At 32.7% G+C, this 11,447-nt stretch overlaps 1 protein-coding gene across 2 annotated transcripts in view; it reads right to left on the bottom strand.

Moving 5' to 3' along the window:
• Window positions 1–10,089: 10,089 nt before the first annotated feature.
• Window positions 10,090–11,447, bottom strand: part of LOC110410799 (RNA polymerase II C-terminal domain phosphatase-like 4) — a 5,567-nt gene continuing 4,209 nt past the window's right edge. For both annotated transcript variants that reach the window (XM_021420670.1, XM_021420671.1), the window contains exons 7-9: window positions 11,408–11,447; window positions 11,279–11,317; window positions 10,090–11,094 (exon numbers count right to left, since the gene is read on the bottom strand). The exon at window positions 11,408–11,447 is cut by the window's right edge and continues 146 nt beyond it. In XM_021420670.1, the coding sequence (XP_021276345.1) occupies window positions 10,783–11,094; window positions 11,279–11,317; window positions 11,408–11,447 (391 nt within the window). In that variant the 3' untranslated portion in view covers window positions 10,090–10,782. The remainder of the gene's footprint in view (window positions 11,095–11,278; window positions 11,318–11,407) is intronic.

Below are 11,447 nucleotides of genomic sequence, written 5' to 3'. Positions count from 1 at the left end.
TGCAAGCAATTAACCACAATGCAAAAATTTAAAAACATGACACAAAGATTCTATAGTGGTTTGGTTTTCTTTAATGCCTACATATACTCCTTTGAAACACCAAGGAATTTCAAATTCACTCAAGGAAATGTGTTTTTTATGGGATCAAGCGTTAAACCCTCACAATGATTTTTCACAAGATTAACCAACAACCCTTATGATGGTTTTTCACAAGCTCAACCAAAACCTTCAACAATGCCTTTTAATGGGAGCACTCATAACCTTTAACAATGCCTTTTCATGAGGGCAAGTACAACCCTCAACAAAGTAACTTTTCAAGGTTAAGCTAGAATCTTTACAGGATAAGTACAAAGTATAGCTAAAAAATGCCTCACAAAGGCTGGATGCTAAAAAGTTTAAGCTTGGGTACAAAGAGAAGAAATATTTTCTCAAGGATTTTCAAGTGAATGATTCTTTAAAGCTTGATGGAAGACTAAATGAAGGCTAGAAAGCGAAATAAAGCTTTAAGATATTTCTCTAGGGTTTTCCAAGTGAGGTCTGGTCTTCTCTTTCTTCAAAATGGCTTAAAAGCCGCCTTTTATAGCGAAAGTGAAGTTCGAAGATATTAAACACAAGTTTGAATTAAATTTGGCTATTGTTGAAGCTTAAGGGTCGACTACAATGCTTATAGGATCGACTATGTTTTTTAAATTTCTCAAATTAGGATTCCATAGTTGAGTATAACCTTACTCTACTCAATCCAATTCTTGAAAGTATGTCTTTTGTTGATATGGGCCAAGGTAGTCGACTATGGTGAAGTTAGGGTTGACTCTGCTTTTCATTTTTCCTCTTTTTCATGTATTAGTTTTGCCATGGTCGATTATAAAAAAGCCAAGGTCAACTATGTTTGTGTAATTCTTCAATTTTTGAGCTTTATACTCCAAAGTCAGCTATAGACACGCCAAGGTCAACTATAGCTTTGTATTCTTTAAGTTTTCCACTCATCTTACCTTTGGATCGACTTGAGCTTCTCTAGCGTAGACTCTTGACTAGTGTCTTGAGGATTCCTTGACTTTTTGTCACCTTTCTTCAACTATTTTTTCCTTACCTTGTTCCTATAATCAAATAATAATTCAAAGCATGTATGCTCTTTCTTTACTTAGTTGAATATTCATTTGAAAGCTTTTGTGATATTTTTTAATAATGCATGGCTTTTCAAACAGTTTTGTAATTTTAGGGATGAAAAATATGATTGAGACAATTTCAAATGCTTGAACTTAAACTCGAGATATCATGCAATTTTATCAAATCAAAACATAATATAGCTCTAGGCTAACACTGTAGAATAAAACTCCAACATTACAATTCTTCCAGCAGAGGTCATGCTTTTTCTTCTTTTTTGTTAATAACCCAAAGAATCTCTTCTTTTCTCTACATCCTAGCCTTAACCAATGAGTCTACTAACTCATTGTCAAATCTCAGTACTTTCATAAAACACATAATATTAAACTCTATCTTGAAGAATTCCATATTCATCATGATGGCTCAAATATCCCAAGGCACTGTAGTTGGCTTTATAGCCCACTTTGCATCATGCTTCGAGTCATTTTCCACAATAACCTTATCAATATTACCTCACCTCGAAACCACAACAATTTGGAAGGCTTTTTTTTGTATTTGCATCAAGAACCCAACATATATGGAAAAATGAATTAACAATTTACCTTCATCATCCCTAATAGCGCCACCTATATCCATCTTTTCCAAGTTCCCTCTTAAAGCCTCATCCATATTAAATTTAACCATTCCATTCTGAGGAGGTTGCCACGTCTCATCTGGTTTCGTAGTTTTTATTTTTCTAGGGTGGACTCCAAGATTTACCATTATTATTAACTCTATGATAAATATATTCATACTTGACCACTTCGTGCTAGCCCATCATGTAACCTGAAGTTTGAAGGTATCATCATACACTTGCTCACTATCCCAAAGTTTGCCTTGAAAATGCATCATTTCTCGCAAGCCAAATAAACCATACTATAGCAAAAAAAAGCCATCATCCATAAATCACCATTGCTTAAACTCTTGGCAATATCATTTTAACTAAGAAAATAAATAAAACAAGGTCATGATGGTTCACCCATTTGAATCCCCAATTTTTCAGCCTCTCAACTCCATAACATCCATGCCTCAAGGAATGCAAAAAATAAGTGGCCAACAAATTCAAGCTCCTTTTTACATTAAAGACAACATGTTGCATCAATTTTAAGGATACCCCTTCGCAACAAAGTTTCTCTAACAGCGACCCTCCTTTCACTTAATTGCCAGCCAAAGACTTCAACTTTGGGTTATGCTAAACCTTTCCAAAGGTCTTTCTTTATGTTCTTGTTAATGGGACACCTATTAAGGCAATTTTCAAAATTCTTGTACATAAAGAAGTACCATGCATGAGATTTCCATTTTGCTTTTCTCTTATATGCAAGCTACATGATTTGATTCTTCATTATCTTGTACATTAAAAAAATGAAAATCATTCCAGCTGCAGCTTTATCGCTTCTATATTGGTTATGTTTCACTATTCATATTTTAGCCAAAGCTTAATAGCTCATAGTTTGACTAGAATAGGCCATAGCTGTAACCTTTACTTAGGAGTAAAGTAAATCATCTTTAGATTTAGAAATAACCTCCTTAACATAAAGTTGAAAGTTTTCCTTTGGTTACATACAACAATGTGAAAGTGTGAATAAGTATGCAACATACATATATTATTATTATTATTATTATTATTATTATTATTATTATAAAAAATGAGATATTCTATATCAATAGTGAATTGCTAGCTTAAGCGGGCTTACAAAAAAAAAATTAAAGCATCTAAGCCTAGCCAACTACATAATTCCATTGAGAAAAGTTTATATTCTTAATATTGGCAAATGCATCTAAATTTTCTCATATTTCAACCTCATGTTTTCTCAATAAAGCCATCATTACTGTAATATCTTCTAGCTCAACTTCCAAGAAAGAGTTGTCAACCTTCATTACCAAAAAAGAAAAAAGCTTCAGCTTTAGATATACAATTATTGAGGCACTTAAGTTTGAATCCAACGTTATAAACGTCATCTATAAACTATAATATTAGTTTTAGTTTCTCTAGTGAAGAACTTATCAATGGAGTATAAGAAATCACTAAAGCTTGACCCAAAACCTTCATCATGAAAGAAATGCCATCTACCCTCTCTAAAATATAAGTACTTAAAAACTCTTCACTTATATTTGGAAAAATAGTCTAAATATTCCATATGTTGCAATAAAACTTGAAAGTTGTGAAAGTCCACTTTTGTACCACTTTGTTGTTACATGAGTGTCAAAAACATTATTGACATCTTTATACTCAGGCACTAGGGAAGAAGAAGCATAAGGATTAACATGAGTAGCTCCAGTATCATTAGTAATAGTCCCAGCATCAAGAACACGCTTAACATTCGAAATAGCTACAACATCATCTTTAATAGCTCTAGCATCAAGAACAACCTTAAAAGTAGGAATAACCTTAATGTCAGGAACAACGTCATTGTCAAGAAAAACCTTAGCTTAAGTAACCTGTCGAGAAAGAACAATACTAGTTTCAACAAAAAGAATTGGAATAACACCAACAGAAGTAATATCTTAATATTTTTGTGCATGGTCTATATTGACCTCAGAGTATAAGAGACAAATAGAGCATCCAAATTAATAAGATCATTAAAGCAGCTTGTTAATGCATCTTGTACTTTAGAAGAAGTAACAACAACCTCAACCTTCTCATTAACATCAATAAAATCATTATCTGATTCATTACTATGTGTAGAGTCACATGACTCATCGTTAGTTTCAACTTTAGAAGTCTCTTATTTTTCGATTGAGTTCACTTTTACTCTTGTAATTGTTTCTCTATAAAAAAATAGAAACAACAAAATGAGGAAATGAATAAAAAAATTAAAAGAATAGGCAAAAGGTAAACTTACTCCTTGATACACATGTTTTGTTTTTGTTTGGCAAGTAAAAGTAAGCGGAGTAATAGGATTTGTAGCTTTGTGCTCATTTTCTCCTTCATGTTGGTGTTACTAACATGAAGGGTGTAGAGACGAGCTTTGAGATTAGCCATTGGCACAAAAAAATATCTCCATTCTTGAAGACACTTTCTCTTAATAAGCAAACCATCCAAAAGTATGAATACGTTGTCTATCAAAAGCTAAGACAGTACAAATTTTAAGTTTATCTAAACAAAGTTGAAGTCCTACCATGAGAATAAAGAAACACAAGAAGAAAATCTAACAGATGAAAAAGAGTCAAGCAGAGCTAGTTAGTGAAACCTAAACTAGCACACCACCTTATAAGGAGAATACATTTCATCACAAAAAGCATTTTTATCTCCACTTGGACTAGCACTCTCAATCACAAAAAGGTTGGGAATTATAAACCCATACACCAAAGTGAATATCTTGTGAGCCCATTCTTCTAGACTGTAGTGGGCAATAATCATAATAAATTCTAGAATCACCAAATGCCTTTCTAGGCTACACATAAGGTCTGGGACTAAATTCTTTTGTCACACCTATCACTTCAAGAATATTACCTTTTAGGATCTGATCATGGCATGTCTAAACTCTATAATTGTTCTTAGATAAAGGTTATTCATAGAAAAAGATGCAAAATGATATGCATTAGGCATAGGAGCACAAGTACTAAACCATTCCCATAGGCACATCTGAATAAAGAAAACATTTACATAAGTTAAAATTTTGTAGCGTTTAACCGATTCCACACTCTTAAGTTGGTTCAAGTCTAGCCTCTTATGTATTGCAAAGATCCTAAATACAATAAAGCTAAAAGAAAATGTATCCTTTAACAATATGTATTGCAAAACGAACGAGTGCTTAAGAGATACCATTATCTGGACACATTGGAAATATATACTGAGGCAACCAAAAAATTAATAAAGCCATTAATTCATGCTCATGGTCTAGGTACTCAAGAGGGCTATTCTCAACTTCTTTGGTGTTAAACTTCTTATAAAATATTCCTATCCAATTGGATAATCGTGCAACCTTCAAAATTTTACTACAGACTCTTAAGTAAATCAAGAAAAAATTCTCAAATACGTACCTCTTCTTTAAAAAGTTTGAAAGAGTGAAATCATTCTCCCTCAAAAAAAGAAGTTCTAAAAGAACATAGACATCCTCCAAAATGAAGGCAAATTCCCTCCATGCTGTAATTATAGTATGAGAAAAAGTGCTTCACTTTGCAAGAATAACATGCCATATATTCATTTTCTCTTTACGAATGTTGAACTTAGAGGTGACACATACATCATCAAGTACTCCAATAGTTGAGAGAATTTTAACGCAAGTAAAATTCTTCAACACCTTGTTTACCCAATTATCCTAGCTATGAAGAAATTGAGAATTGGAGTCAAATTTAGTACTGGGAAGTGGAAAGTCACCACCCTCAAACTTGAATTTCATATTTGATCACCCTAGAATATCAATTCTTTTATGAAGAGGTTCTTCTGAACATAGACAATTCCAAACATATCCAGCGGATTTAAAAGGATGTTTGTCAACTTGTCTAGCACAAACTTTTTCCTAAAAACTATATTTTCATTTTTTTAATAACTATGTTTTCCCAATATTCAAGAACAAGAGGAACTTTACTAATTTTTCCTACTTGAATCTTTTTGGGAGGAAACACTTCGGAATCAATATTCTTCCTTTTATGTGCAGTGATCTTTTTCCTCTTTGTAGCCATACCAAGTTCACCATAATAGATCTTCGAAGTGAAACACGTCCTATGCATAGAGAAAGATAGAAAAAGAAACCTACAAACATTGACGATGAAAAATGAGATAAGTATACTTGTACAATAATATTTTTATTAGCATAAATATTGAAAAAATAATAAAACTTATAATATATATATTGCAAAAAAAAGATTGATTTAATTAAAAAATGTGCGTGTGGTACAAGTAGGGCGCACAAGAAACAAGATGATTGCTTTTAAATATTAAAAATAAATTATTGTTATCTTCCTAAAAAAATGTTTGAGCATATACAAAAAAAATATTTCAATCAAAAAACTTCAACCTATGTGCGAAAGTTTTGTTTCATATTTCTATTATAAAAAAATTTTCATGCAAGGGGCAACAAGCAAGAAATTTAAAAGCAAAAGAAAGTATAAGGTACAAACAAGAAATAAAAAAAAATAAAGAGCAAATAAAACTTTTTTCATGATCTTATCAAATAAGAAAACAGAAAAAGTTAATTACTTGCTCAAAAAGATTCATAAAAGAGAAGAAAAAGAAGAAAAAAAACTTACTTTTTTTATAAGTATGCAATTATTATTGCTCAATGCCAAAGTGAAATGCTTTGGACTTATTGTTACCAAGAAATAAAATGGAAAAAAAAACTCTAGGTGCAAAAAAGCTTACATGTAGGGATATCTAAGCTTCAACATACAACTAGACAAAAAATATCTAAACCAAAAATAAATCAAACACATTCACCATGCTCAATCAAGACTAAACAAGCTTATACGAATATTAATTCCTTTAGACTATCTACCAATTGCTCTTTGTCCTAAACTAACACACACACACAATTACGTTGTCCAAACACAAAAACTAATGTATCCGAGCATAGGCATATTAACCACAAAGTAATACACAGTCGTAATCCCACACCTCGAAACCGCCATTAAACAAGAAACAACCAACATCCACCTCTTCTACATAATTTGAAATTTTGAATGACCCAAATCTCATCCAAATAAGTGTTTAGATTAACTTAAAATTCCTATTAACATGCAAATCCTAAATTAACAAAGATTCTTCAAAGAAAACTTTCACCACAATCGAACTACTCACCAAAGACTTGCAGTAATTCTTAACTTCTACCGACACTATCCTTGGCCAATTTATTAACTTCAAAGTTCCTCTCTTGTTTAATATGTGAAATTTTTTGATGAGGTATATCTTTCAAGTTAACAATCTAGATCATAAGTTGCCTTAATTTTTGTTGACTTTTTTGTGATTTAAGAATCCAATTAACTTCATTTAGTGAATCACTCTCGAACCATAACTTTGTTGAATGATGACCCAAGACTCCCAAGAACAACTAAAATGCTTCCCTAATAGCTGAAAGCTCATCCAAACTCGAATCCTCTACACCAATTGATCTTGAAAACCTTAAATTTATTCTACCAATATGATCCCTCAATAAACCTTCCATCCCTAACAATCTCGGATTTCCTTGAGCTGAACCATCTACATTATATTTATACAACCAACACCTGGAGAAAAAAAGATTCACAAAAGAAAAGAGGAAGAAAAAAAACTTACTTGCATAAAAATATTCACAAAAGAAATCCATTGCCTTGCTCTTAATTTTATTTTACCCTAAATTCTAGAAAGAAAACTATTACTTTATTCTAAATTTTGCTTTATTTTGAGTGTTGTCTTAATCTAAATGAAGAAAATTTTTCATAGTAATTTTGTAGTTATAAGGCATAGAGAATCAAAGTTTTTATAAAAAGATTAACTTTCCTTTTACAATTAATTGACTTGTATCTTGAAATTCTTATTTTATCTTATACATGAAAATATATTATTATACAATCAATCAAATATTACTCAAAATATTGGCATGAAACATTACATAAGACAGTAGCATGTTACTACCTAAAGTGTTACTACGTAAAGCATTACTGTCTAAAGCGTTACTACTTAAAGTGTTATAGTACAAGTTGTTACAACACAAAGTGTTACATTATAAAGTGTTATAATATAAGGTGTTATAGTACAACACAAAGTATTGTGACACAAGGTGTTACAATACAATGCATTACAATACAAAATAGAACTTTTCCTTAAATCAATACATAAAATTTTTTAAGAAAGAATTCTTATGCAAAGGCAAAATGTGAATAGTTGACTTTGACTGTTAACTTATTTCTCTAGGAGTTCTTTTACAAGATAATGTTATACAAAGAATAATGAGAACAACTAAAACAAGTGGAACACTATTTCATACGGAACAACTACTTCTAGCGGTACAACTAAAAAATGTAAAACAACTACTTTCATGTGAATAGTAGTGAAAGTAACTAGGAATAAGTGACAAGATTCATTAGTTACTTTCACCTTAGATGTTCTAGAGAGTTTGACTTAGTGACTTAGATATAGAAGTAGTTAAGAAGTTTTCCTCTAAACCTTTGTTCAAGTGTTTCTCTATCTCACTCTTACCTTGATCTCTTATTTATTTTCATTTACACATTTTTCTCTTACCTTGTTCTCTTTTAGCTTTTCATGTTTACCTTCTACTCAAGAATAAGTTTTGTATTATTAATAACCATAAAACCCATTATTTCAATAGTCACATAATGGTGTTCTAACTGTTATTCATTATATGCAATAAAATCAATATTTTAATATCCACAAAATGGAAGTTACCCATTATGTGCATTAAAGTTCTTCTCAATATTGGTAGTCATTACGTGCATTAAAACCTATTTTTGAGTAATTTTCTTTTCTAACATTATATATAAAGCTTTCACAATTCATTTTGGAGGAGATTGTTCAAAGCTAGTACAACACATTTTCACTTAGAGATTCTATCTCTAAATTCTCTCTCTCTAATCCTATTTTACTCACTAATTCTCTACCTATTCTCTTCTACCTACCACAACACCCAATACTTCAAAAACTGCTCTAATCATCGTCTTCATCAACTCAGGTACATCTTTTTACTTACCAACACTTTCTTTCTCCTTTTCATGAGAACCTCTTTACAGCTAGTAATCTTTGTAGCTTAAGCTACTGATTATACTCAACCCACAATTGGTTATGTTGTAAGGGTGCTAGCTAGATTTACATGTAAACTAAATTTAGAGCATTGAGTAAAATTAATCATGTAATGAGATATTTATGAAAGATTTTAAGTTTGGTATATTTAGTCAAAAGAATCTTGCTATACTAAAAGAATATAGTGATGCGAATTTGGAATGCTTTGGTTAGGGATTCTTTGTTTACCATTGGCTGTGTTTACATTTGGTGGTCAAGCAATTTATTGGAAGTCTAAATGCAACAAATCATAAGAAACTCTACCAGGGAGGCTGAACTTATAGTATTGGCCTGAATCTTTATTGAAGAAATAGGTTGGTTACATGATCTTTCATCTGAAATTCCAATTAGGGAAAAACCAATACACTTGTGTAATACATTATGATAGAACAACAACATGGTAGAGGTAACAATAACTAATGCAATAGAAGCTCCAAATTTATAAGAAGCAATTAACATAGTTATGTCAAATTTCATATAACTAACGGTACCATTAATGTTGATTTATTCAAAGTGGCAGTGTCTTGACAAAACCTCTTAACTAGAGAATGGATCTAGATGACATTAAGGAGGATGGGACCTTAAGTCCAAAGACGAATAAAAATCAACTGAGGCTACCCTAACTAGTGATTGGAGATCTCAAGAACTAGGTTCAAATGGAAAAACAAATCACAAAGTGGTTTGACTGACATGCACATTAAATAAACATAAAAGTCCATGCTTTATGGTGTAGCGCACGTTCCTTGTAATTGTAAAAGTTGAGTGTGTCCATAGCTCATTTACGGGGGATGTGGAGTTACATGAGCATCCTTGATAACTTCACCCCTACAAGTGTGGAAGGGAGGGCGCAATTTGGACTAATTCTCTACAACGCTCACTAATATTGGGATAAAAGGCCATGGCCAAAATGTGCTGGCCAAAGAAGCTAACGGTATGACATTGGAGGTCTATGATGTAATTCGTTGTTTTCCTTAAGCAGCTTATATATATATATATATATATATATGACGAACGTACCTTATACTTCAGTTTTCATGGATAAGGGTGTCTTTATTTTATCTACCCTACACCAAATTTTGGAAAGTAGAAGTTCGGCCCTAGTTCTCAAGTGTGGTAGAATCTATAATAATGAATTTGATTTTCATGGTTTTTAAACTTGCTTTCTGGTAGGCAAGGGCCCTCACTTTCAGAGCACTAAATAAAAGTCATGAACTAGCAATAAGAGCAGAGAAAGGGAGGCAAGTAAAAGAATTGGAATGTAAAGCTTTACAAGTACACCTAGTGATTTCTGTTATAGTCTAAAGGTTAGCATAAGCCATTAACAATTTAATACAAGTAAAAATCCGCTACTATCACATCCCGCCGAGAAATTAGAAGAACTGAAAACCAGCAATGAGTTGAGGAATCAGCTCCACTGCACTCCAGTAGCAGTGTGTCCATCCCCTGACTCAAACTTCACCACACCAACACTCACGACAGGAACCAGCCATCCACTTTTCATTGTATAAAAGAAACTAACTTGGCCTTAGATTCGAGACTTTCATTCCTTCTGTCCATCGACATGGTGAACCATGCATTGCACACGGGCCTCTCTGTAGCTCTCTTTCTCTTCAATACATTTTTTCCATTTTTCTACGACCCCCACATGGCTAAATGAAGAAGCCCCTCAAGGCCTTCCTTCTACTTATGTAATAGATTTTGGAACCCTAATGCCCCACACTTTTTAAGTGCTGCCGTCGTTTTAGTCTCACATTTACAAATTCTGGTGCCCTAGAAAATTTCTGCTATCAGTTAAATGACAACCTAAATACTTCCAAGTGCTGATTTAGTGAGGTAATCAAAGAACCAACATAACTACCAAACTGTCGAAGCAACTCCTCTAAAACATCAGCCAATATGGAGGGCTTAATGCCTACATAAAACACTGATCATTGATTCTTTCCTTGGCTAACGGGAAAGTTCTCTTCAGGCTGCTTCTGCCACAAATAATTTGTAGCTTCTATCCACCGTGGATGGACCAAAAACTTCTTCTCCTTCACAGCCCAGCGAGACTTTTCTGTCCCAGCATCTGTTGAAACAACATGTGTAACTGAAAGGTCAGTTTCTGTTGAGCAAGTAGCTCCTAACTGCTCTGCCATCTTCCACAGAGGATGACTCTCTGCTGGGAAATTTGTCGGAAAAACATGGCTGAAAACAATTTTACACCCTTTAAGCACTTCCTTCCGAACTGTTTTCAACACCTGTAGAGCAAAGAGGAAAGGCTCAAGTTGAACTAAATACAATGATGCAGATCCTCCAAAATTAAAATGATATTCACTCAATAAAAAGTTTGGTCGCTGGAAAAGAACCTGATTGTGAAATTTAAAAAATTTAAAAATGCCAACATGCATATTTTGAATCTCAAGGCCATGACAAAAAGTATACCTGCCTTACGTCTCTGCTAGCAAGATTGCAATCAAGTTCCTGCAAGAAGTTTCTTGTCAATAAAACCAAGCAAAACTTACAACGCAACATAACTTATAAAAAATAACATCTATAAGTAATAATACGTACATCAAAGAACATATGGTGGATTTGCCTAAGTGCTTTGAGA

Source organism: Theobroma umbraticum, unplaced genomic scaffold, assembly GCF_002168275.2.
Source record: "Theobroma umbraticum cultivar Fairchild unplaced genomic scaffold, ASM216827v3 scaffold_56.0, whole genome shotgun sequence".
Taxonomy (NCBI): Eukaryota; Viridiplantae; Streptophyta; class Magnoliopsida; order Malvales; family Malvaceae; genus Theobroma; species Theobroma umbraticum.
This window is presented reverse-complemented; position numbering and strand designations above follow the sequence as displayed.